At 45.8% G+C, this 27,059-nt stretch overlaps 1 protein-coding gene across 4 annotated transcripts in view; it reads left to right on the forward strand.

The window, feature by feature from the left end:
• The window catches only part of ZNF638 (zinc finger protein 638), a 178,033-nt gene that overhangs the window by 126,214 nt on the left and 24,760 nt on the right, over positions 1-27,059 (forward strand). For 3 of the 4 annotated variants that reach the window (XM_044294623.1, XM_044294614.1, XM_044294605.1), the window contains exon 2: positions 25,139-26,981. In XM_044294623.1, coding sequence (XP_044150558.1) covers positions 25,139-26,981 — 1,843 coding nt within the window. Of the gene's footprint in view, positions 1-11,233; positions 11,403-25,138; positions 26,982-27,059 lie in introns of those variants that run through there. The other variant, XM_044294632.1, reaches the window with a different exon arrangement.

Raw genomic sequence — 27,059 nt, forward strand, 5'->3', positions numbered from 1 at the left:
TTATTAAACAAACACCCGTTTTGGGCAAAAAAGTTTATTTTGCAGCCTTTGCTGCATATGTCATTGTGAGATACAGCCTTTACATAGTGTGGTTCTATTCAGTTATTTGAAATACAGCCATTTTGGACACAAATCTTGTATTGCAGCCTAGTCTGGATCAGGGCGTGTGAGATGCACCATTTACATACTGGGGTTATATTCTGCTATTAAACACCCATTTAGGGCAAGATCCTAAATTTAAGAAATATGAGGAGAGCGTCAAATAAGGGACGTGGCCCAGGTCGTGGTGCTGCTGGTGGAGCTCCTGTTGCAGGGAGAGGATGTGGTCGATCTGTGCCAGCTACACGCACAAGTGAAACCCCTTTCTCAGGTGCGAGTAGTCAGGCCTAATGCAGCTCTACGAATGGCGAGGCCTGAACAAGTACAGGCGATAGTAGATTGGGTTGCTGACAGTGCCACCATTTCCTTCACATTGTCTCCTGCTGAAAGATCAGAGTTGGCACCTGCAGCCGATGGCCATCAGTCTTTCACCTCACCCCCCTGCAAATCAGCCAAGCAGTTTGAGCCCCAAGTCATGCAGCAGTCTCTTCTGCATTTTGATGACTCTGTTAGCAGGGTTTCCCAGGGCCATCCACCTATCCATGCCCCAGAAGTGAAAGAGATTGAGAGCACCGATGCCCAACCACTTATGTTTCAAGATGAGTATATGGGAGGACCATCGCAGCACGTCTCGGATGATGACGAAACACAGGTGCCAACTGCTGGGGCTTTCGAAAGTGTGCAGACCGACAAGGAGGGTAGGGGTGAAGACTGAGTTGAAGATGATGTGGAGGACAATGAGGTCCTCGACCCCACATGGAATCAAGGTCATGCGAGTGACCTATGTAGTTCGGAGGAAGAGGAGGTGGTCGCACAGAGCCACAAGCACAGCAGAAGAGGGAGCAGGGTGCAAAAAGCAGAGCGGTCGTCCTCTAGACAGTACGCCTGCTACTGCAAGGGACCGAGCACACCAAAGCCAGCTCCAAGGAGTTCCTTGGCGTGGCAGTTCTTCAGACAATGTGCTGACGACAAGACACGAGTGGTTTGCACACTGTGCAATCAGAGCCTGAAGCAAGGCATAAATGTTCTCAACCTGAGCACAACCTGCATGACCAGGCATTTAAGTGCAGTAGACACCTAAAAAAACAAAGGTCTCTGGCTCCTCCTGCTTCCTCTTTTGCTGCAGTCTCGGCCTCTTCATCCACCTCTGGAGTGACAGTGCCACCTGCTACCCCGCAAACAGAGGATCTGCCAGCAACACCACCACCTGGGTCACCAAGCATCTCCACAATGTCCCACGGAAGCGTTCAGCTCTCCAACTCCCAAACACTGGAGAGGAAGAGGAAGTACCCCCTACCCACCCTCGATCCCTAGCCCTGAATGACAGCATTTCTAAATTACTGGCCTTTGAAATGCTGTCATTCCGTCTGGTGGAGACGAATAGTTTTAAGGACTTATGGCGGTGGCTGTCCCACAGTACGTCGTGCCCAGCCGCCACTACTTTTCCAGGCGAGCCATCCCTTCCCTGCACAACCAAGTAGGGGACAAAATCAGGTGTGCACTGCGCAACGCCATCTGTGGCAAGGTGAACCTCACTACAGATACGTGGACCAGTAAGCACGGTCAGGGACGTTATATATCCATAACAGCACACTGGATAAATGCAGTGGCGGCTGGGCCTGAGGCGGATAACAGTTTGGCGCATGTCCTTCCACCACCGAGGATTGCAGGGCGCTTCAGTTTGCCTCCTGTTGCTTCCTCCTCCTACTCCGCTTTCTCATCCGGTCAGCGTAACACCTTCACCACCAACTTCAGCACAGCCAGGGGTAAACGACAGCAGGCAGTTTTAAAACTTATCTGTTTGGGGGACAACCCCCACACCGCGCAGGAGCTGTGGACGGGCCTTGAACAACAGACCGATGAGTGGTTGGTGCCAGTGAGCCTCAAGCCCGGCCTGGTGGTGTGCGATAATGGGCGAAATCTCGTAGCAGCTCTGAGACTAACCGGTTTGACGAACATCCCTTGCCTGGCGCATGTGCTGAATTTGGTGGTGCAGAGATTCCTTAAAAATGACCCCGATATGTCAGAGCTGCTGCATAAAGTGCGGGCCGTCTGTGCGCGCTTTTGGCGTTCTCACCCTGCTGTTGCTCTCCTGTCAGCGCTGCAGTGTAACTTCGGCCTTCCTGCTCACTTCATCATATGCGACGTGCCCACAAGGTGGAACTCCAATGTGCACATGCTGGCCAGACTGTGCGAGCAGCAGCAGGCGATAGTGGAGTTTCAGCTGCAGCACGCACGGGTGAGTCGCTCTGCGGAACAGCACCACCTCACCACCAATCACTGGGCCTCCATGCGAGACCTGTGTTCCTTGTTGCTCTGTTTCGAGTACTCCACCAACATGGCCAGTGCCGATAACACTGTTCTCAGCGTTACTATCCCACTTCTATGCCTCCTTGAAAAAAACGCTGCTGGTGATGATGGAAGAGGATGTGGCACAGGAGGAGGAGGAGGGATCATTTTGTAGTGTCTCCGGCCAGTCATTACCTAGTGGCTCCGAGGGTGGGTTTCTGCACCCACAAACCCAAGGTACACAATTGTCCAGCCAGGGCACAGTTCTGGAGGATGAGGAGGTGGAGGATGAGGAACCATGTTCACAGCAGGGTGGCACCCAGACCAGCTCATGGCCATCACTGGTGCGTGGATGCGGGGATACAGAGGACACAGACGATACACCTCCCACAGAGGACAGCTTTTCGTTGCCTCTCGGCAGCCTGGCACACATGAACGATTACATCCTGCAGTGTCTCCGCAACGACCGCCGAGTTGCCCACATTCGAACTTGTGCTGATTACTGGGTGGCCACGCTGCTGGATCCCCGGTACAAGGACAACGTACCGTCCTTAATTCCCCTCACTGGAGCGTGATCGCAAGACACGCTGCTGGTGGCATTCCCACCTCACAGTGGAAGCACAAGGCGAAGGCAGAGGAAGAGGTCGCCAACGCAGCTGGGGCACCGCCAGCACCTCAGAAGGCAGGGTTTGTTTGAGGGATTATTAGAATTGTATTTTCTATTTTGTCAAATGGATGTCTTTTCAACAGATGTACATTGTTGATTACTGAACATGTCAAAATTCTATTTTGTATCTGATTATTTTCAAATGAAACTTTCAATAAAATGTTGAATATAAAAAAGAAGGCAGGGTTAGCATGGCCAAAATGTGGAAAAGCTTAATCAGCACGCCGCAACAACCAGCTAATATGGAACATGTTAGCAGGAGGCAGCATTTCACCAACATGGTGGAGCAGTATGTGTGCACACACCTACACGTACTGAATGACAGGTCTGACCCCTTCAACTTCTGGGTCTCCAAATTGGGCACAAGGCCTGAGCTTGCCCTTTACGCCTTGGAGGTGCTGGCCTGCCCTGCAGCCAGTGTATTATCTGAACGTGTGTTTAGTAGTGTCGAGCGCGAATATTCGAATATCAATTTTTTTTGCGAATATTTCGAATATAGTGTTATAAATTCGATATTTCTAATATTCGTTTTTTTTGGCTTTTTTTGTTATATTTTTTTCTTTCCCACTTCCCTAAAGTTGTTCTTACCTGTCCTTTGGATTCCTGGCTTCCTGGCTGCTCCAGTCAGTGCCCGTTGCCGCTTCTGCCGACTTCCGTGCTCATGGAGCGTCCCCAGCACCATGGGAACGTCTCCATATACTAGAATGTACTGTCGGATTTGAGAATTACGTTGAAATTGCAATTCGATTATTTCAAGTTATAATAATCGAATTGCGATTTCAACTTAACACTGCTATATTCCATATTCGTTAATTCTAGCCTAATATAGAATATAGCAGTGCTAAGTTAAAATCGCCATATATTTGTTATTTTCCACAAAACGAATATAACAAATTTATTCGTCATATTCCACAAAACGAAGATAACGAAGTATTCTGCATCTTCGTTTTAGCTACTGGTACCTATTCATCAACTTTGCTAATTCTAGCAATCATATAGGAAAGTTTACTATAGAGACAGCTAAGTTTAATTCGCTATGCGATTATATTACTTTGCTTTTATTTTTATAAATAGAATAATTATAATAATTATCAGGTATTATAATTATTCTATTTATTTTTAAAAAAAGCTAAGTAATATAATCGCATAGCGAATTAAACTTAGCTGTCTCTATAGTAAACTTTCCTATATGATTGCTAGAATTAGCGAAGTTGATGAATAGGTAGCTAAAACGAAGATGCAGAATACTTTGTTATCTTCGTTTTGTGGAATATGACGAATACATTCGTTATATTCGCTTTGTGGAATATAACGAATATATTTGTCATATTCGCAAATTCTACCAAGCCAACCATAGTAAACCAGGACCAAGTTGAAATCGCAATTCGATTATTATAACTTGAATTAATCGAATTTCGATTTCAGCTTAGCACTGCTATATTCCATATTAGGCTAGAATTAACGAATATGGAATATAGCAGTGCTAAGTTGAAATCTAAATTCGATTATTATAACTTGAATTAATCGCATTGCTATTTTAATAGGAGAGTAGCCTTTAAGTTAAAATCGTAATACGCAATTATTTAAATCGCATATTAATTGCGATAACTAGAATAATGACGAATATTCGATTTCGTCGAAATCGAATATGGCACCTGCCGCTCATCACTAGTGTTTAGCACTGCAGGGGGCGTCATCACAGACAAGCGCAGCCTTCTGTCTACAGCCAATGTGGACAAGCTCACGTTCATTAAAATGAACCAGGCATGGATCCCACAGGTATTGTCCGTACCTTGTGCAGAATAGACATGCATTTCGGCCTTAACCAGCCATTGTTATACTACAGCGCAATTGCTCATTCTTGTATTTTGGATATTTCACACTCTTTTGGAGTGTACCCTAATTAAAAAATAAAAATAAAATTGAAACCAAAAACCAGTGTTGGCTACCTCGTCCTCCAACGCTGCTTACACCTACACCACTACGTCCACCACCTCCTCAAACTCCTACTCCATATGGACCTCCACCTCATAAATCAATTTTTTTTATTTGTACGCATTTTAATTTATGTCATTTCACTACTTTGTTACATTTTCTGGTGAAATTCACCTATTTTGGGTGTGATGTACCAAGTAGACAGGTTAAAAAATAAATAAATTGTCAGTTACATTTTTGGGTGAAATTCACCAATTTTTGGGTGTAATATACTCCTCCTCTACCTAGTTGACAGCTTAATAAATTCCAATAATTTTTCTTTTACATTTTCGGGTGACAATACTTTTCTGTCACAGACCCCTGCTCTACCAAGTAGACAGGTTAATAAATTCCTGTAATTTTTCTGTTGCATTCTTGGGTTGACATTTTACAACTTTGGACGTGAATAAACCCCTGCTCTGCATAGGTGACGGGGAATAAAATTTCTGAAATTCTTCTTTAAAGGGACTCTGTCACCACTTTCTAACCCCCCCTTTTAAAACTATTGTTCTCTCCATGCCGCCCTTGTGATTACAAAGGTGTTGTTATAACATAAATTCGCTTTCTCGTTTTGATAAAAATACCTTTTATGTAACCTGTCAATCTCTTTGGATAAGGTGCCCAGGGCGTTTCTGAGGGTCTGAAGCTGCCGCCCGCCGCCGTTGGTGCCCAGCTCCTCCCCTGATCCTTTCAGCGCCGCCTGAATGTAAAGAAATCCGGCTCTCGCTCAGTGCCCCCTCCTCCTTTTCAAAGATCGCGCGCGTGCGCACAGGCCTGTGCCTGATGCGCCGGTGCGGACATTTAGAATCAGCCTCATTGAGCGAAGTGCGCGCGCGGCTGATTCTAAATGTCCGCACCGGCGCATCAGGCACAGGCCTGTGCGCACGCGCGCGATCTTTGAAAAGGAGGAGGGGGCACTGACTGAGCGAGAGCCGGAGGCGGATTTCTTTACATTCAGACGGCGCTGAAAGGATCAGGGGAGGAGCTGGGCACCAACGGCGGCGGCGGGCGGCAGATTCAGACCCTCAGAAACGCCCTGGGCACCTTATCCAAAGAGATTGACAGGTTACATAAAAGGTATTTTTATCAAAACGAGACGGCGAATTTATGTTATAACAACACCTTTGTAATCACAAGGGCGGCATGGAGAGAACAATAGTTTTAAAAGGGGGGGTTAGAAAGTGGTGACAGAGTCCCTTTAATTGATGCGCGCTACCCCCTTTCATTCAATGCTTAAACTTTAAAAAGTTGTCCCACATTTGCGCTTTAACAGCTTTTCCCACATTTTCGCTCAATCAAAAAAAAAAAAAATTAAACCATTTATCTCCTTTGGATGTGGTCTCTCCTTCTCACGCTTCCTCTCCGGCGTGGAACCCTGATTCGCCGATAACAGTGATCAACATGGTAGGCTCAGAAAAAGAACATCGAAAGTTGATAGAGAAGATATCCAAATGGATGGTGGACGTCACAGGGAAGTGCGATCAGTCAGAAGTTATCTAGAGTCAACAAAGCGGCAGCAGGGCCTTTCCTGGCTAACATTTTCAAATCCAAAATACCCCAGTGACATTCCCTATAATTTTTTATTAATCATTCCAATAACAGGGCATCTTAAGAGTCCTGTATTGTTATTTATCGTCAATACCTCGCCGAGTCAGAAGTGGGTAATTGCCACGCGCCTCCTAATTTCCTCAAAATTCTTGTTTTAATAGCTTCTCCCACATTTCCGCTTCATCCGATTGCAGCCATTGACCTCCCTTGGATGTGGTATCTCTTTCTCACGCTCCCTCTCCGGGGTGGAACCCTGATTCGCCGATAACCGTGATCACCATGGTAGGCGCAAAAAAGAACATCGAAAGTTTATAGAGCAGATATCCAATTGGATCGTGAACATCACGGGGACGTGCGACATGGTGGGGCAGTATGTTTGCACACTCCTACACAAACTTCCACCTACACCGCCTCCTCAACCTCCTACTCCATATGGACCTCGTCCTCCTAGATCACAATTATTATTTTTTATTTTTACGTATTTTATGTTATTTAAAGTCATTTCACTATTCACTTTTGTTTGCAGAGCACTTGCCATGCTCTTAACCACATTTTGCTGCCATTTGCAGCCCTCTAGCCCTTTCCATGACATTTTTACAGCCATTTTAGTGCTCAAAAGTTCGGGTCCCCATTTACTTCAATGGGGTTCGGGATCAAGTTCGGGTCCCGAACTCGAACTTTTTTGTGAAGTTCGGCCAAACCCGAACATCCAGGTGTCCACTCAACTCTAGTCGCCACTTAAAGGGGTTGTCCGGGTTCAGAGCTGAACCCGGACATACCCTTATTTTCACCCCGGCAGCCCTCCTGAGCCTGGCATCGGAGCATCTCATGCGCCGATGCGCTCCCGTGCCCTGCGCTAGATCGCGCAGGCTCTTGTGTTTTCAATAACACACTGCCGGGCGGTAACTTCCGCCCAGCAGTGTGTTCGGTGACGTCACCGGCTCTGAGGGGCGGGCTTTAGCTCTGCCCTAGCCGTTTTACTGGCTAGGGCAGAGCCAAATCCCGCCCATCAGTGCCGGTGACGTCACCGGGCTGCCTGTCAGCCCCATAGAGAGCCCGGTATGTCACCGGAACTCAGAAAAATGCCTTTGCCCTGCGCGATTTAGCGCAGGGCAAAGGAGAGCATCGGAGCATGAACTGCTCCGATGCTCATGTCAGGGGGGCTGCCGGGGTGAAAATGGAGGGATGTCCAGGTTCAGCTCTGAACCTGGACAACCCCTTTAAAGGAGTTTCCCAGTAAAAATGTTTTTTTTTTTTTGTAAATTCTTTATTTAAATTTTTCAATTTTCAATAGAGTAAAGTATGACAAGCAATAAGACTGATGTTGAAAACATCCCAGCATCAAAGCATAGGAAAAATAAATGACCTCAAAGCATGACAAGCAATGAGACTGATATTGAATACATCTCAGTAACACAGCATAGGTAAAATAAAGGACAATCAATGGGTCATATAATTAAAAACCCTACTCGGGAAAACCACAATCGACTGTGGAACAGCATTATGCAAACCGAATACAAACCTAATGTAGACACGGAGAGGGGGAGACTGGGGAGGGAAGAGGGAGAAAGGGGAGGAGGGGTAAAGGAAAGGGGGGACAGCATTCACAAACCTGTACTCTCACTCAGGTGCCAGTAGAGCCTTACAATCAGCCGAATCATAAAAGATCAACCAGTGACTCCACGTTTTGGAGAACCTTTTCTCAGTGTGCCTCAGAGAAGAAGTGAGATCCTCCATTCTCATAATCTCCTGGACTCTACTGATCCACATTGATATGGAGGGAGCAGAAGACTGCCTCCATAGGCATGGGATGCAAGCTCTCGCTGCGTTTACCAAATGCCTTACCACAGATTTGTTGTAGGATGCCAGAGGAATCTCGCACTGATGGAGCAGGAAAAAGGCCGGCGTCTTCGGGAGGGTGTATGTAGTAAACTTCGATGTGATCCCCCACACAGAATCCCAGAAAGCCGAGAGAAGGGGACAAGACCAGAATACATGTAATAATGTACCCCTCTCAGAGCCACAACGCCAGCATATGGGCGAGGTAGATGGGAAGATGGAGTTGAGTCTAGTTGGGACCCTGTACCAACGTGACAAGAGTTTGAAACCCGCCTCCTGAACATTGCTGGCCATAGATGATTTGTGAATGCATGTGTATAATCTCAACCGCTGTTCTGAAGAAAGAGTGATTTCTAAGTCAGTTTCCCATTGGGAGACAAAATTGGGGGGAGGTTGGTCCGGGGGAGATGTTAGCAAACTATATGTGCGGGAAAGGGTACGTCTAGTCACTCCAGACTGTTCACAGAGGGCCTCAAAATCTGTCTTGGCACGGACGTATGTAGTAGCAGGAGGAAGTGTAGACAGGAAGTGTGTAAGTTGTCTAGTCTGCCAGGGGTTGAGGGTGTAAAAATGATTTTTAACAAGTTCCTGTAGCATGGTCCCTAAAGCCTCATCCACACGACCATTACGATTCCGTAAAAACACGGAAGCCGCCCGTGTGCCTTCTGCAATTTGCGGAATGGAACGGGCGGCCCATTGTAGAAATGCCTATTCTTGTGCGCAAAACGGACAAAAATAGGACATGTTATTTTTTTTTGCGGGGCTACGGAACGGAGCAACGGATGCGGACAGCACTTGGAGTGCTATCCGCATCTTTTGCGACCCCATTGAAGTGAATGGGTACACATCCGAGACGCAAAAACTGAGGCTCGGATGCAGACCAAAACAACGGTCGATGCATGAGGCCTAAAACAGAAGATTCCTACTAGAGATAAGCAAATCGACTTCAGATGAAACATTTTGCATAATACTTTGTTTGACTACTGTACGGAGCGAGCACTCTGTACAGTATTAGAATGTATTGGTTCCCATGAGCCGACGCTATTACTTTGCACAATAACTTAATAAACTAATTTGTACTGTAAAAAAACATTTCCCGAACTCGGGTAGGCTCGGAGGTACCATTCGAAGTCGATTCTCTCATCTTTAATTCTTACTTTGCTGCTCTTGCTGTCTCCATCTTTCGGTCCCGAAGCACCTCTCCAGCAAATGACTGGTTTCAGCAGTGAAACGCTGCTTGTGGCCACATCACCACTGAAGCCAGTCATTGGCTGGAGCGGTGCAAGTGACTGTACCCATAGCCAACCGGATGGAGACAGCGCCGGTGTTCTGCCAGATTTCTATACCTTGCCAGAACGCTATACCGGAAGTGACGCGGCTGCACAGGAATCAGCAGAGGAGGGCGTGTGCGGTGCTGCGCAAGCATACATCCACTGGATTAGCAAAAAATCATAGCAGCGCCGCGGGAGAAGGACTTCATGTGCGAAACCGTACACCGCGTGTGCGCACTTAGGGGTAGGTAGATTTTCCAACGCAAAATGTTCCATCAGATCTCCCTACCCCTGAGTGTGCATGCACGCACAAATCATAACGAGCAGTTCATCCTTACCGCAGAGCTGAGTGCAGAATATCGAGGTCACCACATAGCAGAGCTGTGTGCGGTATAATGGGGGACACCGCAGAGCTGAGTGCTGGATATTGGGGTAATATCCCGCACTCAGCTCTGCTATGTGGTGACCTCAATATTCTGCACTCAGCTCTGCGGTAAGGATAAACTGCTCCTTATGATTTGTGCTAATCCAGTGGATGTGTGCCTGCGCAGCGCCGCACACACCCTCCTACGCTGATTCCTGTGCGGCCGTGTCATTTCCGGTATAGCGTTCTGGCAAAGTATAGAAATCTGGCAGAACACCGGAACCAGAAGATGGAGGCAGTGGATTGCAGGGAGCAATATGAATGTTCTGTGCCAGCTCCATGCTGCGGGAACGTGTTATCGGGAAATCTCTAAGTTCCTATGCACTGCACGATATTGAGGACAATTACGGGAAACAAGTCTTCATAGATACGCTCATTCCTGGTATCTGTCCGGTATAATCATGCGCTGATCAGCCGATATATTTTATCAAGATGAAACATGTAAGATAATCGTCAGCACATCTCCCTGTATAATCCGGAATGTGCTACCGATAATCAATAGAACTGAATGAGGAAACATTGACGAGCACTGATTAATTTTATTTTATTTTTTTACGGCCCCTTGAAATAGAGTGTGATAATGCGGCCCCCAGACCCAAAAAAGTTGTGCACCCCGGTCTACAGGATACATGCTATTTGCTGACTTGAAACCACCCCTTTAAGCTCTTTCAGCCATGATCACCCCAACCCTTCGTTCACAGCTGACATTTCTGTCAGTCATATACTTACGGCATATGGCACTGTATAGACGAATAGTCTAGTACACCACTTCAGGTAACCATAGAGCTCACACATGGGGGTCATTTTATCAAACTGGTGTAAAGTAAAACTGGCTTAGTTGCCCATAGCAACCAGATTCCGCCTTTAATTTTCCACAGCTAACGTAAACTCGGCTTAAATATTGAAATTTACCTTTAGCACCAAAGAGAATGAAAAGGACATTGCAGATAATACTACTGCTATATCAGGCTCATACACGGGGTTGCGCAGACACCCATCAGCCATATACCTCAGCTGCAGTTTCCCGCCCAAACTGCCTGAGGAAACAACTGGCGCCACAAACGTCGAAGTAGAAGGAGGCGGGGGGAGGCGCGCACGCGAGGTGACGTCACGGCGACTGAGCCACGGCCGCGCGCACGTCACGGGAGACGAAAGGACGGCGTTGGAGCGCTGAGGAGAAGTCTCCGCGTTTACTCGGTGAGAAAGGTCGCACGGTGCCCTGTGGAGAAGGCCGGCCCTGGACGGCGGCGACGACGTGCAGCGGAGGAGAAGCAAGGGATAAGGGGCGCAGGTAAGCGGAAGCCCAGCTGCCGTGCCGGGGGGCGAATCTACTGCGTGTGTGAAAGGGGACAAGATGGCGGCCTGAGCTGTAGTGAGGGCCGCGGACCTGTGTCGCAATCACTCTGTGTCTGCAGCCGGGGGCGCATGGGGTTAATATTTCCCATCATGCTTCTGGACGACCTCTTTGGTTGTCAGACCTGCAGTGACTTAAGGGTTAACCCTTCCTTGTCACGTTGGACACTATTTTACACCATTTATTTATTTTTTTCGCAATTTTTCAGACTAGTGTTTGGTTTTGCTGCTGCAGCCAAGCAGGTGGCCGATCGTCGCCCGTGGTGGACCCTGTGGTCACTCAATGGTTAATAGCTGCACAATGAACTTGTGTTGTCCACCTGCCGGTGCAGTGCAAACCGCGCTGCGTCGTGTGACCTCCCCGCCGGTCGCAGGGGGCATATGTGGTAGATGTATACTTCCAGGTGACCACTGCCTCTCCGGTAACGTACACAATGGCTGAGCAAGTCTCCCCCAGCAGAACCTGTGGAGGGACGCATACTTACGGCGGGTTTGCGCCACATTTTTGCCGGGTCGGTCACCGGGAACGAGCGGTAATAGTGCGGTGTAAACGCGCTCCCGATCACCAGTGACCAAGTAGAGCCTCACTAGCACCTAGAGGCTCATTTGCGTATTATAAGTCGCTATTTAGCGCGAGCGGCGGCAGGCAGGGCGATATAAGTCATAGTTATGTTCAGCTGACATTAGCACGTCGCCTTTTAACTAGAGCATATGACTTCCTGTTCATCGGTCACATGGCCTTGGCGCAGCTCAGACCCATAGAAGTAAAGGAGTCTGAGCGTGATACCAATCGCGGCCACTATACAGCGCTGTGCCTGGTAAGCAGGAAGAAGGCCGCGGCTGATGTCGTCTCAATCTGCCGATTGTGGGGGTCCCAGGTGTCAGACCCCCACTGATACTGAGGCTAGGTCATCAATTATAAAGTCTTTTAACTCATCGTACTGTGTGAACAGGGATCTGCTGCCCAGAAGCAATGAATCTGTACAAGGAGGAGCTCGTCGCTGACCAGTGGAGTGATGGGTCTTCACTGACAAGCAGGCAGTTATCAGGGGGACTGGCCTGCTCGGTCGGGATGTGTAAATCCACATTTACTTGCTTCCCGATGCTCTGTTTGCTTGGAGACACGTCACCTCCGCAACACCTGTGACCCCATCCTTTGGCAGACCTTTGCATGTGGGGACTGAAGCTCGGTGAAGACCCACTATGTAGGCTTCCCTCAACAGGTCATGCCCTACTTACATAAAAGTATAGGCAGTTGGACAATCCCTTTAACGGGACTTTACAGAACTCGTGTATTGATGACCATCCTCAGTATCTGATGGAGGACACCCCTTATGATCAGCTGTCTGGAGAGGCCACGTGCTGTGAGCTCTTCCTAGGCCACCTCTGTCTCGTTGTAGCTCAATCCCTTTCAAGTGAGTGGGCCTGGTCTGTAATATCAAGCGCTGTGAGCAGGCCGCCACTCCGCGCAGCACTGTGGTCTCTTCTATCAGCTGATCATGAGGGCGCCAGGAACCCAGCCGCTCCTAAGATATTGATGACGTATCCTGAAGATCTACATCTTTAAGTAGCTGCTCATGACGCCTGCTGTACGGATTCTCATGGTCTACAGCCATTTCTGGCGCTCCAGCCTTTACGGTGTGTTTGTCCTGTAGCAAAAACTGCATCCGGTTAAAATCCAGCCCAAAACCGCACACGAATCTAAAACTATTTCACCGGTTTTATGTATGTTAAAAGCCCCATTGAAGTCCATGGAGAAAGCCACTCTACGTAACAAACCATTGACACGCTGCAGATTTCATAATCCCCACAGCAGGACGATCTCAGGGCCTAAGAAAGAGAGTTGCCTGATCTCATACACTTGGCTGGGACTGTATGACGCCAAGGTTTTTCCACACATAATCTGCGTCGTGTGCTGATTTATTCAAGAGTCAACTCTTCAGAATCATTCAAAATATAAAGGGATAATAAACATGTTCATGGAACTGAATTGCACAAGGGTAAATATCATAACTAGAGATGAGCACATTTCATATTTTGACATTCGTTCATGCTTCGTTTGGTGGTAAAAGCAGAAAGGCGTTATGTATTCCGTTACCACGGACCATAACGCAATTCTATGACAGATTGCATAACAGAATGCCTTTAGAGGCATGCCGTTATTTATTCCATCATAATAGAAGTCTAAGGACTGCATAACGGATCTGTCCTGTTTCCGTTATGCAGGAGAGGACTCCCCTACATAACGGAAATCGGACAGATCTGTTATGCAGCCCATAGACTTCTATTATGATGTAATAAATAACGGCATGCCTCTAAAGGCATTCTGTTATGCAATCTGTCATAGAATTGCGTTATGGTCCGTGGTAACGGAATACATAACGCCTTTCTGCTTTTACCACCAAACGAAGCATGAACGAATGTCAAAATATGAAATTCGCTCATCTCTAATTATAAGGTGATGCAAATCACACCCCAAGAGTTGGTGACGGGTACACTTCAGAGGGAGTCGATCACCATGGATAGCTTTGGGCCACCCGAGGTAAAACTTTTTTTTTTTTTGTTTCCGTATCCAAGGCTGTATTTACAAGCCTATGTCATATGAACAGCTTTGGTCAGCGAGGGTCTAAGCGCTAAGACCCCCATCGATTGCTAGAATGAGGACACAGAAGAGCTTGTGTATTACGCTCGCTGCCATAGACTGAAGAGAGAGCACAATACGCAGTCACTTGTCTCCTTGTTCCAACCATCGGTGGTGGTGTCAGCACTCGGATCTCCACCGATCAAAACCTTTGATACGTCTGACACATAATTTTTCTAAAAGCCAGTGAGTGACCCTTTATTAAATAAAATTCATATAATGTGAAACAACTCCAGCATGTTTCATATCCCTATGTGGATAATAACCTTCCCGTGGGCTAGCATTCATGTTGGTAGGAGCCTAGCTCTGACCACCTGCTGATCCTCTGTCCTCTGAACCTATTGTGTGGCTGCGGTGGTGTTGTTCCATATACTGCTGCAGACCGGGAAGATGACAGAGCGGCGCAACTGAATTGTAACATGCTCAGGAAGTAGTTTAGTTCATATCAAACACAAGTGACTGATATAAAATTTAGTATATATATTTTTTTTTTTCGGAGAGAAACTCTACGGAAGTACTCCGTAGTTTCAGCCGGGTTCCGTGCCTTCGTTCCACACCTTCCGGATTGTGGACCCATTCAAGTGATCCGCATCTGTGATTCGGTGCACAAATGGCTGGGGCGCCTATATTGTAGACTGCCATATGAGCATGGCCGTGTGCATGAGGCCTAAGGCTACTTTTACACTAGCATTTTTCTTTTCCGGTAAAGTTGAGTTCCGTCCTAGGGGCTCAATACCAGAACAAAACTGATCAGTTTTATCCTAATGCATTCTGAATGGAGAGCAATCCGTTCGGTATGCATCAGGGTGTCTTCAGTTCAGTCACTGTACGGTTTTTGGACGGAGAAAGTACCTCAGCATGCTGCCGTATTTTCTCTGTCCAAAATTTCGGAACACTTGCCGGAATGGTACATTGAAATGCATTAATGCCGGGTTTGGTTTTGCGGTCTTATGAGTGTGGGACAATAGCCCCGCGGGCGGCCCTATGCGCGCAGCATCATGGTGACCTATGATGCTGTGCGCACGATGTATGCCGCTCTGGGACACATGGCCTGCTCACGGACCTCATGTCTCGGACGGCATACAGTCGTGTACATGAGCCCTAAGGCTGTATTACACCTGTGGATAGTCGGGCAGATAATCGCTAACGAGCATTTGTAGTGAACCTCGTTGAGCAATGATCTGCCAGTGTAATACAGCCATAAAAGTGCTGCTGAGGAAGGAGCAAACGCTTGTTCATCTTCCAATCACAATCTTTAGGAATGCTTAAAAATCATCGCTTGCTGGCCAGTCACGCTCTGCTCTTGGCAAATAATGATTCAGTACGGGGATGAGTGATGGTATTAGTGACCCCATACTGTGGAGGAGATCACTGCATGTGATAGCGCCACTCTTCTCTGCTTACAAGCAGGCGATTATCAGCCGCATCTACTGGTCTAATACCAGCTTTAGGGCCTTGTTACACTGGCAGATCATCACTAACAAGCGTTTGTATGAACGGTCTTTAGTGGTGATCTGGCAGTGTAATACTGCCACCGATGAACGAGCAAACGCTTGTTCATCGAGCAATCAGAGTTTTTCAACTGGTTTAAAAATCATTGTTTGCCAGCGTCAGATCAGTCGTCAAAAAGTGATTCTGTATGAGGACAAGTGATGGCATTAGCGATTGCTCGCCTCCATACTGTGGAGGAGATTTCTGCATGTAATAGCAGCCGTCTCCTCTAACGAGCAGGCGATTGCAGGGACGGAACGCTTCCCTCCCGGCAATCACCTGCTTGTTAACCTGCAGCCTTGCACAGAAGAACGATGAAATGTTTTTGCTGTTTGTTCGTTATTGTGATCATTGCTCTTTCGTCACTGAAGCCTTTTCCCTGCTGACGAGGGATGTGGTGAGGATGAACACTAATCGCTCAGGCAGATTTCTCTGATCTGCATTACATGTGACAATCTCACATATCGAACAGTGACATGAAAACTGAAATGATAGCCGCTCCGTCTAATATGTATTATCGGTTAGTCTGGCGTCATATGGTTGATACTTAAAGCATTTGCCGGTTACCTCTGGGTGGCTGCTCCTGTCCAATGTGCAGTAATCCAGAGAAGTGATTACTTAGGGGAAGAGTCCTCTTGTGCCAGCTTATATAACAGAGTGTATTGACGAGGTGAGCAAATAGATTAGCAGCTGCCAACCAAGAGAGGAACAAGTTCTGCCCACAGATACACCGTGTTACCTGAATGGTGCTAGATTTCCAGATATTGTGGATGTTGTTAATATGCATATCATGGGAATCCGTAGTATGCGGCAATCTGTTTTTATTAGAGAATTATTTTTTTTCGTTTCAAATACTTAGTAAAACATACCTAACCTTTCAACAATCTTTGCATTAATCAATAGTACAGTGTGTACGTGAGGAATAATACTTTTTTGGCAAATGGCTTGTATCTGGCTTTTTTTTTGTTGTTGCAGTTTTCCCCTCTGCTTGCTGAATGTTTAGGTTAGGCTACTTTCACACTTGCGTCAGAGGATTCCGGCAGGCAGTTCAGTCGCTGGCAAATCCGCATGTAAACGGATGCATTTGTCAGGCGGATCCGTCTGACAAATGTATTGCAAAACCGGATCCGTCTCTCCGGTGTCATCCGGAAAAACAGATCCAGTATTTCGTTTTTTCACAGATTTAAAGGTCTGCGCATGCCGGATCCGGCACTAATACATTTCAATGGAAATGAATGCTGGATCCGGCATTCCAGCAAGTGTTCAGGATTTTTGGCCGGAGAGAAAACTGCAGCATACTGCAGTATTTTCTCCGGTCAAATACAGTAAGAGGGACTGAACTGATGCATACTGAACGGATTGCTCTCTATTCAGAATGCATTAGGATAAAACTAGGGATGTACCGATACCAGTATCGGGGCCGATACCGGACATTTGCACGAGTACTTGTACTCGTGCAAATGTCGCCGATACCTCATGGCCCAGATCAGCGGTGGCGGAGTCGTGTCCCATCTTCTCTTCCGGTCGGTGGTGGCGCTGCTCCCAGCTGATTAGTGGGGGGATGGCAGCGGATATTATACACCTGGGGACGTGCTGGCTCGGCAGCGGCAGGAGGAGGCTGCCACTCCGGTCATCACATGATCTTTTACCGTGGTGATGGATCATGTGATGAACGGAGTGACGTCACCACAGGTCCTGTTGCTGCACAGAGCTAAGATGAAGACAGAAGGAGATGCCGGGCTTAGCGATCAAGTGGACTAAGGTGAGTTAAATTATTATTTTTTACCCCTCCAGTGCTATTGTACTATGCATTCTGTATTATAACCATGTTATAATGGATAATAATAATAATGATCGGGTCTCCATCCCGATCATCTCCTAGTAACCGTGCGTGAAAATCGCACCGCACTTGCTTGCGGATGCTTGCAATTTTCACGCAACCCTATTCATTTCTATGGGGCCTGCGTTACGTGAAAAACGCTGAATATGGAGCATGCTGCGATTTTCATGCAACGCACAAGTGATGCGTGAAAATCACCCCTCATGTGAACAGCCCCATAGAAATAAATGGGTCGGTATTCAGTGCGGGTGCAATGCGTTCAACTCGCGCATCGCATCCGCGCGGAATACTCGCCCGTGTGAAAGGAGCCTTACAGTTTTAGATCTGGTAGATGGAGGTAACAAGAATTAGACATTTCTCTGTGATAAGAGATATTACAAAGCTTTTTATGATTTCTTGGACTATTGATTTATGCAAAGCTATGTGAAAACTTTGACCATTCAAGGCTCACAGATACACACTTCATGGTCTCCTTATACTATTGCAAGATTCCCCTCCCCCCCCCGCCCCCCCCCTTTCCCTGATTCGTTAAAAAAAAAGTGCCTGTTGGTATATCTACACTGCTCAACAGTGAAATTGCAACACCAAGAAGGACAAGCCGTAAGGTTATGCAAATTGAGGAAGTAGCAGATGTCACTAAGATCTGCAGATGCTCAAATTTTCCAGCACCTAGCTCCAAACTGGTATGTGGGAGGGGAATAAAAGCCAGATTCAAAAAATATTAATTTTAGCCACATGAAACCTCAGAAATCAAATGAAGTCACGTGGGATGATTGTGCAATGCCTCACGTTAGTCGACGTGCCAGTTATCCTTGACCTGAGGGACCTTGGTTTATCACTCCAGCAGATCACTATGCACCTAGTCCGAGATGTCAGCACCATTCAATATTGTGTGTCCCAATGGTTGTGAGAATGACTAACTGGAATGACAGCAAAGGTGCACAGAGGAGAACCTCTGCATGGACGGATCGTCCGATTAGAAGTGTGAGGCATAAGGATTCATTCTGTCACATCCCAAGCCAAGGGCAGCAATCTGGGTCTACACAAACCATCAGAAGGTGTCTACGTGACACTGGGATATGAGCCAAACGTCCAGCTGCAGGTGTTCCACTGACCTCACGCCACCGCTCTCAAAGGCCATTGTGGCATGCAACAAGGTGGCTTATGGACGTTAGAATGGAGGTCTGTCCTCTTCAGCGACAAGGCCGGCTTTTGTCTTGCATCCAGTGATATTCGTTCTAGAGACCACATGGGCAATGCTATGAAATGGTCCTCACAAAGGAACGTCACACTAGTCCTACTCCCAGGATTATGATAGTGTGGCATGATGTATGGTAGCCAGTCCCTTCTAGCCTTCATTTACGGTACACTAACAACTCTGTGTTCAGTTTGGCCATTTCTCTAAAGTCTCAGGAGGGACAAAGCCAGGCCACATGCTACTGTGAGCAGCCTTTGTGGCCTAAACATACTACTGTGGCTTACAGCTTCTTTGGACTTGTCTCTATGAGCACATCTGGGACATCATTGGTGGGCGATTGCAGAGGGAGCTGCCAGCAGCAGTTTTTTATGATTTGTGTCCACAAGTGCATTCAGTGCTGCAGAACGTTCCTTAGACGACCTTTATCAACCTCATTGATAGCTGCCAAGGTGAGTAAGTGCGTGTCCAGGAGTGTGGAGCTTGATACTGAATAATTCAAGATGTTTCGTCTATCGTTTCCCTTTTCTCATTAACGTATCCACCGATCTTGTGACAGCATTAATTTCACAAATTGTCCTTATTGATGTTGCAATTTCAATGTTGACAAGTGCATGTCTTATTAGATGGACGTGTTAGTGTATGCTTAATATTGGCAACTGGGTTGGTTTAACTGGCACCAAAATAAGGAGTTCACATGTGGCAGCCACTTTGCAGCTTAAGGCCAGGCTACTGTGCAGTTTTACCAGCACGGTTCTGCACATCATTTCACCTGCAAACCATGTGGCTAGTAACAAACGGGTGTAAAACCTGGACCGGTAAAACTGCACCTTGGCTCGTGGACGCTTCACAGGAACTGTCCCAAAATGTTCTCTGTACTACGCCTGTCTCAGATTTTGGCTTCCAAGAGTTACTGTTGACTATTTAAGTGTTTTTCTCAAACAGTCATGTACAAGATTAATTTCACGTTGATCCCGAACACCGGACCCATTTTAATCTGTGTACCCGCTGAGTACTTCTGATTTTCCAACCATGGCATTCTTCACATGGGTTAGGGCTCATGCACATGACCTAATGTATTTTGCGGTCTGCAAAAAATACGGATGACATCCGTGTGCATTCCATATTTTGCAAAACGGAACAGCTGGCCCCTGATAGAACAGTCCTATCCTTGTCCGTAATGCGGACCATAATAGGACATGTTCTGTTTCTTTGCAGAATGGAAATACGGAATGCACACTGAGTAATCAATTTTTTTTTTTTTTGCGGACTCATTGAAGTGAATGGTTTCACATACGGTCTGTAAAAAACAAAACAAAACGAAACAGACACGGTAAGAAAATACGGTCGTGTGCATGAGCGCTTACTGAGTTGAGACAATACCCGTTAAGATACCATACAGATCTGGGCATTTCCTTGCCTTGTGCACGAGGCCTCAGATTGGGAACTCTTTAGATTATATTTACACACTACGGTTTGTAAAAATAAGAAGACAAGCAGCTGTAGTCGAGTACCATACACACTGAGATCGCCTTCTACAAGCTGTTCTGCCTAACGTCTGTAACACCGAGGCCTGGTAATAATGTCCGTGGCTCGTAAGCTTAATAAAGGCTGCAGGTATAAACATTCTTAGTATATCCAGATACTTTTGTGATTAGGAGCTGGCTTGTGAATGGTTTGCTATCAGTTTAGTAAGCTGGAATTACTTCGAAATGGAAAACCTAAATGTTCTGAGAATGGGAAGCTTGAAGATGGAAGATCATCTGCACGCAAGCCGTATAAGTCGGATCACAAAGTCAAAAGAATAAATCTATAGGCTGCAAAAGATAGACATGTCTACTGGGATGATAGAAAATCACTGAACTGATCCTATTTCTGCAACGTCACACTTTGCATTGTATGTAAATGGTACAGGGTGTAAGACCAAACAACGTTTCAGAAGATGAGACAAACTCCTAATGAACACAACTTTCATAAAGACTGGTATTTTGCTATTGAAAGCTGTATGGTTGACTACAACAGCAATTCTTGTATTAAAGGGGTTCTGATATCAATGGCCTATCCTCTGGATTCATTATTAAAATCTGATCATGGGGGTATGACTCCCAGCACCCCCAACTATCTTCTGTACCTGACCACTTTCTAGGTCATGTGACATCACATTCATCGGTCACATGGTGTAGGGGCAGCTCTGTCTCATTCAAGTAAATGGGGCTGAACTGCAATACCAAGCACAGCCACTATTCAGTAAAAAGTGCCGTGCTCGGGAGGCTGCTGTGCTCAACAGCGCTTCAGGGAGTGCTGCAGCTTCCTCAAACATCTAATTGGTGGAAGTGCTGGGTGTCTGACCCCTGCCAAACTCCTATGACCTAATGAGGATAGTCGGTATGACAGGCGGTGTTTCTCTAAGAAAAACGAGGCAGGCGCACCATAGGGTCATAACGTCAGACAGAAGGTATATTAATAACTCCAAATTGGAGGCTCACCTTTTCAGATTGTGCTAGTGATGGGCACAACTCTAGTGTAGGCTTAGTAGAGGCTGTGAAAACCCAAAGGTTTGATGGTCATGCAGCCAAGGATACTAACACGTAGGGATGCCTGGAGTCCCAGAGGAGGCAAATAAGGATCCAAAGGATAAGGAGATGATCCCACGGCGCAAAGAACCAGCCTATGTCGTCAAACAGGAACTTGATTTATTCTAATAGCAGATGGTACAACAGGTTTCAGGGTAAAATAACTCCATGTTCTTACACACCTGCCATAGTCAGACAATGCTCATGAGGAATTGAGGACCCCTACGTGAAGACAAAAACACATATGGAAGATCGTCCCAGTCCTCGGCTTATTTGCTGCTTGGTGTTCTTGTACTAAATTTTGTCATAGTAACATAGTTTATAAGGCGGAAGTTAGCCCTCTGTCCACCCAGTTAAGGCTGTTAGTTGATCTAGAGGAAGCCAAAAAAAAGCAAAGTTTCTTCATTCTCCAGTCAGGTAATCGGAATAACTCCCTGGATCAACGACCTCTTTAGAAATCTAGTAACTATCACCTGTACTATTTTGCAATCCTTAGTGACATATCAAAGCTTTTAATCAGTGGAAGTCCAAGTGCTGAGACCCCCAGAGATTGCTTGAATGAGGATAGAAGCACTTACACTGGACAGTCTCTTGTCCTTGGTGCTAGAGACACTCATTGGAGACTCCCGTCCATTTCCTACAGCCAGGAGACTCCTTTCCTCTTTCTGGTGATTGGTGGTCATCTCAGTACGCAGACCTCCATGGAGCAAACCCTCTGATCTGTAACTGATAGTTTTTTTTTTTTTTTTTTTAAATAAGTGGAATGATTTAAAATGGACGCCAGTGACCTGCCCTAGTATTTGAGTAGCACTGTTAGCTTTCACTTAGGCCTCACTACACATGCACGCTGTTCTTCAGTAGATGGTAGTGATGTGATCCTTCATACGATATGCCATCATGGCTGAGCAACCTGACAGGAACGCTCACCAATGTGTATTATATGCAAATGCGAGAGTATAGTGAGGCCTTGCCTCTTCAGCAGCTCTGCAAGTGGTGACAATCAGTTCTGCTCATATTCTAGGGCTAGTTGTTGGCGGCCATTTTAAATCATTCCCGGGAACCCCTTTTGGAGGCAAAATCATATTTTCAATTGTCCTTTGTAAAAAATGTTGAGCCATTCTGTCACAAATGGTTAACTGTGTGACTGGTACTTTCAATTTGTGCTGGTCATCTAATAAACCTCTCTATTGAGAGGTCATAAACACTTATTTAAGCCACATTCTTATCAGTAAGATAAGGACTTGGCTTTGAGTGTTTATATTGTCAGAGAGCAGAGATAAGGAGCCCGTCGGCTCCCAAACTGACGGAAAAGAGAAAATCCACAGGCTGCTACTACAGCATCTCATCTGTGTACACAAAAAAGGATTGCAGATTTTTTATGAATACCAATTGAAAAAATGATTTTCAGCTGAAAATAAATGTAATAATAAAATAAAAATTTCCCCCAAAGGTGTACATAGCCTTTAAAGTAGAGTGACACGTCTGCGTTTAGCTTTCCATTGTCCAAATCCATAAGAGGAACAGAAAAATTAAATATAAATGATCAGTCTTATTTAAAGCATCGGTTGTGTTCAGTTTGTCAGTTCTCTCAGACATCAGTTATTTTTGATGGGAGAAACAGTACAGCATGCAGCAAGTGAATGGTACGGAGCAGTCGTAATTTAAACTGCGCTTCTGCAAGGTAATTTTGGAGAAGCAGCGCTTCCATGAGAGCAGCCGCCTCTTCAGACAGCTGATCGGCCGAGTGTCGGACCCCTGCTGATCTCATAGTGACGTGAATCGGGGGCGAACAGTTGTAATAAGTTGTTTCCGAATTACTTTGCTTCTGGTCATGTGAAAAGGCCCTTTAAATGAGCGAAGACTGGCGTTGAGGACGGCTACTTTCTTATTGTGTAATGAGTGGGTTTTTCAGTCTTTATTGCGCAGGCTTCCCTCAGCTCAGCATGCTTTGTTCTCAATAGGTAAAGGCCTCTGGTGGTTTATCTCAGAGACCAGCAAGAACTGCGTGGCATTTAGTTCTGCTGTTTGCCGTAGTGGAGTTCCCTGCATTATTTGTATCTCGGGTAGCTGAAGACTGCATGGATTCCTCCTGATATCACAGAATACAGGATGAATAGTTCCGAGCTCAAACGTAATGATCACTTTTCGGGATGGTGTCTGAAGTCTAGCTTCTTTGTCACCGGCTTCGGCTGTATTTCCACAGTGTAGACACAGGATCTATTACGTGGGTGTTTATTCCTGTTCTCTAATGCTCTTAGTGATATTGCCTGTCAACATTTTTTCAAAAAGTCTGACGTCTGTAAACCAAACAAGGATTGTGGCCTGAAGGCGGCGTTTTGTATGAAAACTTGTAAAGCAAGTATATTTTTCTTACTATTTTGCAAGCTGTAGACAGGCTCCGAATGCTGATTATTAGCAGCCCTTAATTGGACCTAACACATGTTCTGTTACCAGAATTTATAGGTTGTCAGAAAATGATATAAAACTCTATGGGTAAAGACCAATATACAATATCAATCCGAGGTCTGCTTGTATAACTTGCCCCGTTTAATTAGACTTGGACTATTGTGTTGGAAATAATTATTACATGCCTTATTAAAGGGATATTACTGTATACCCTACACCTTGGTTTTCTATGGTCAGAGGGCGGGTATGTGAGATGCTTTCTAGTCCGTGCAGTTACCTCTGGCTAGAAATAGCAGTATATGTATGCTCGACAGCCTTGTGGGACTGGGAGGACGCTGGCAGAAACTGGACTCCAGGGGTTACACAACCGAAAATGAAATGATCCTCGGCTCCCTGATGTGTGCACAGTGTAGGTTATAACACAGCTCACTACTAATGGTTAAATCCATGAGCGACGCCTGGACCATCTGTGGGGCCTGTTTTTTTTTGTTTTTCTCTTATTTGAAAATTCAGCTTCTCATGTGCCACGCCGTCCTGTATAGGCTGCATGTCTGTACTGGCCATCGTAACCAGACAGTTGGCGGGTGGTGGTGGTATTCTCTGTATTACACCAGCGTGGCTTGCTTGTCTTGGCCAGCACCTGCTTTGGCTAAGTAAAGGACACTACTTTCACTACATGAGTATGGCCTAAAGCAGAACTGTAAAGTACAGATAAATTAATCGTTGAAATCGAGAATTTAATAGTAGAAAATATTTCATTATTTGGTTTCACTACAAATTCTTATTTCTACGAATATTTAGCATTCCCGGTCATGAATTTTTAAGCCGACTGATTTAGAGAGGTATGTGTGTGTTCATAAAAAGAAAATAGTCCCTTTTTATATCTTAATTGAAATCTGTATGCCATTAATCAACAGCCTCAACCCCCATTTATGTGGGCCAGTCAGCCCTGTTGGGGTAAATTGCATTTTGCAGTGAAAACAATTACCAATTGTATATTAAGTGTTCGCGTGTGGATGACATCAGCCCTTGAAAATGGAGCTTTTAACTGCTGCACATTGCATCCCACCATCCTTTAGATGAGATACCTACTGTGTATAGACGGGTAGTCAGTCATGGGGACTGAAGTACTGAGGGTGGCCGGTTTTGTCATTTCCAACTCTGTACAAACCTGCTCGATATATTAAAGTCTGGGCTGTAGACCGAATAAAGGGATCTTTTAAATGTATTTTAGAAATCAATCCTATGGCATGTGTTTTTCCTTTGCACTAATCAGCAGAATGCTACTATAAAGTTTTAGGATTATCATATTTTCACATGAGCACACTATTTGCTGGTTTATCATATACAGTCTAATGTAGCCTTCATTCCTGGAAAAAAAAAATCAGCTTAAAACTTCCTCACTTGAGAAGTTGAGTCAGCTTTGTGTAAGGGCTTTTATTTTTTTACAGTATTTCCATCTCTGGTTGTGCCCACTGTTTGAAGATTGAAAAGATGAAAAATCTAATATCTGTGTTTTAAATTTCAGCTTTGTGTTGTTCTTGGAAAATTGCGCTCCAGTTGTGAATACCTTGAACTTTGGAGTTTCTAGTCCAGTCCTCTTGAGCCTTCCTCATTTTCTGCTTGCCCAGATTAAGACTCAGTTGGCTCTTCATCATTTGACTTCTGTCTCTTCGAACAGTACTTCCCAAATATATGCTTTGTTAAACCAGGCTTTGTTGAAATTAAGTACTGCTCACACCATGTTTAACCGTGGAGGCTTTCCTGGGCAGATGCCGATGGGCCATAGTCCAATGAATCAACCTGCTATGAGCCATCCTGGAATAACTATGTCGGGTATGAATGTGTCTGGAATGAATATGCCTGGTATGGGTATGACTCCGATGAACCAACCAAATATGAATCTTTCTGGTATGAACCATCCTGGCATGAACCACCAACTTATGGGCCATTCTGGAATGAATCATCCAAACATTGGTCTTTCTGGCATGAACCAACCCGGCATCAATCAGCCCAACATGAATATGAACCAGCCCAATATGAACCAGCCCAGTATGAACCAGCCCAACATGAATCTAAATCCAATGAACCATCCAAACATTAACCAGGGAAGTGGAATGGGTTTTCTTCCAGAAATGAAGAATCAAGCATTTGGCATGAGGCCCATGGACAATCCTGGGTCCTTTGTTGGCGGAAATGCAGACCCAATGGGAATGAAGGGGATGCCGACCAGATCACCTATGCAGATGTCTTCTAATAGACACATGGTTCCACAAGCTTTGCCCCAACGGTTTGCAAGCCCAAATGTCCCTGTGCACCAAGGACAACCAAGAATGCCAGCCCAGAGTCAAGAAATTCCTACAATTTTGAACATGGTCTTGACACATTCCTCAGATCGCATGGGTGGGAATTCTAAAGCTCCTTTACAGAATCCTGCACATCGCATGAAGAAAAAACGATGGGAAGAGAACGTGAATGTATTTGGAAGTGTAGGTCAAGACATGGGAATGAAATCCGTCCCAAGTGATACTTCACTCGAAGCTTCAAATGCCCCGACTCGCTACACAAATGAAAGCGCCTCAAGTATTTTAAAAAGCTTTGGCTTATCCAATGAAGACCTAGAAGAGCTTAGCCGCTATCCTGACGATCAGCTGACACCGTCGAACATGCCGAGTATCTTGAGAGACATCAGATTGCGTAAAATGAATCGAACAACATCTGTGCCTGATCAGGCTGCTGGAAGAAGACCTGGAAGTGAAGCTGTACCAAGTAAAGTTATAGATTATGGACATTTAAGCAAGTACCAGTTTAACAACCCTGCCACGCCTGCACAAACTTACAACTCGCCAAGAAATGAGCAAAAAACGCCACCGGTTCCCAAAGAGACTGTGACAGTCGTCAATACAAATCCGGAGAGGACTCCCGAGACAGGAATGGATAACAAAATCCCCACGATATCTGGAAGTCGCAAACCTAATTGGTCATCTTCAAAGCCTGATAGAGCCAACAAAAACACTTTAGTTGGTAAAGGGGCTAAGGCACCTGTCAATGTCTCAGTGCCCATCATTGCTAAGAATCCTGTGATTTCTAGTCAACCTGATGCCTCTGCCAAACCTAATGCTGTCACTCCGGTTCAAACTGAATTGACGGCAGCAGTCCAGGTCGTACCAAGCGCAAGCCAAGTCACCTACCAGCAACCCACTGAAACGCCTGCAGCTGAAAAAAACAAGTGGCCGCCAGTCTCGTCTAAAGAAGAAGTTCAGAAAATGAAGATGCCAACTCCTTCAATGATGAACGATTACTATGCTGCTTCTCCTCGGATCTTTCCTCATATCTGTTCTCTGTGTAACGTAGAGTGTAGACACCTGAAGGTGAGTGTTCGTGTTTGTATGTATATAACATTTATTGTATGCTTGTTATGCAGTTAAAGTTCATGGCCGCTGAGTTAT

This window comes from Bufo gargarizans, chromosome 1 (assembly GCF_014858855.1).
Source record: "Bufo gargarizans isolate SCDJY-AF-19 chromosome 1, ASM1485885v1, whole genome shotgun sequence".
Lineage (NCBI taxonomy): Eukaryota > Metazoa > Chordata > Amphibia > Anura > Bufonidae > Bufo > Bufo gargarizans.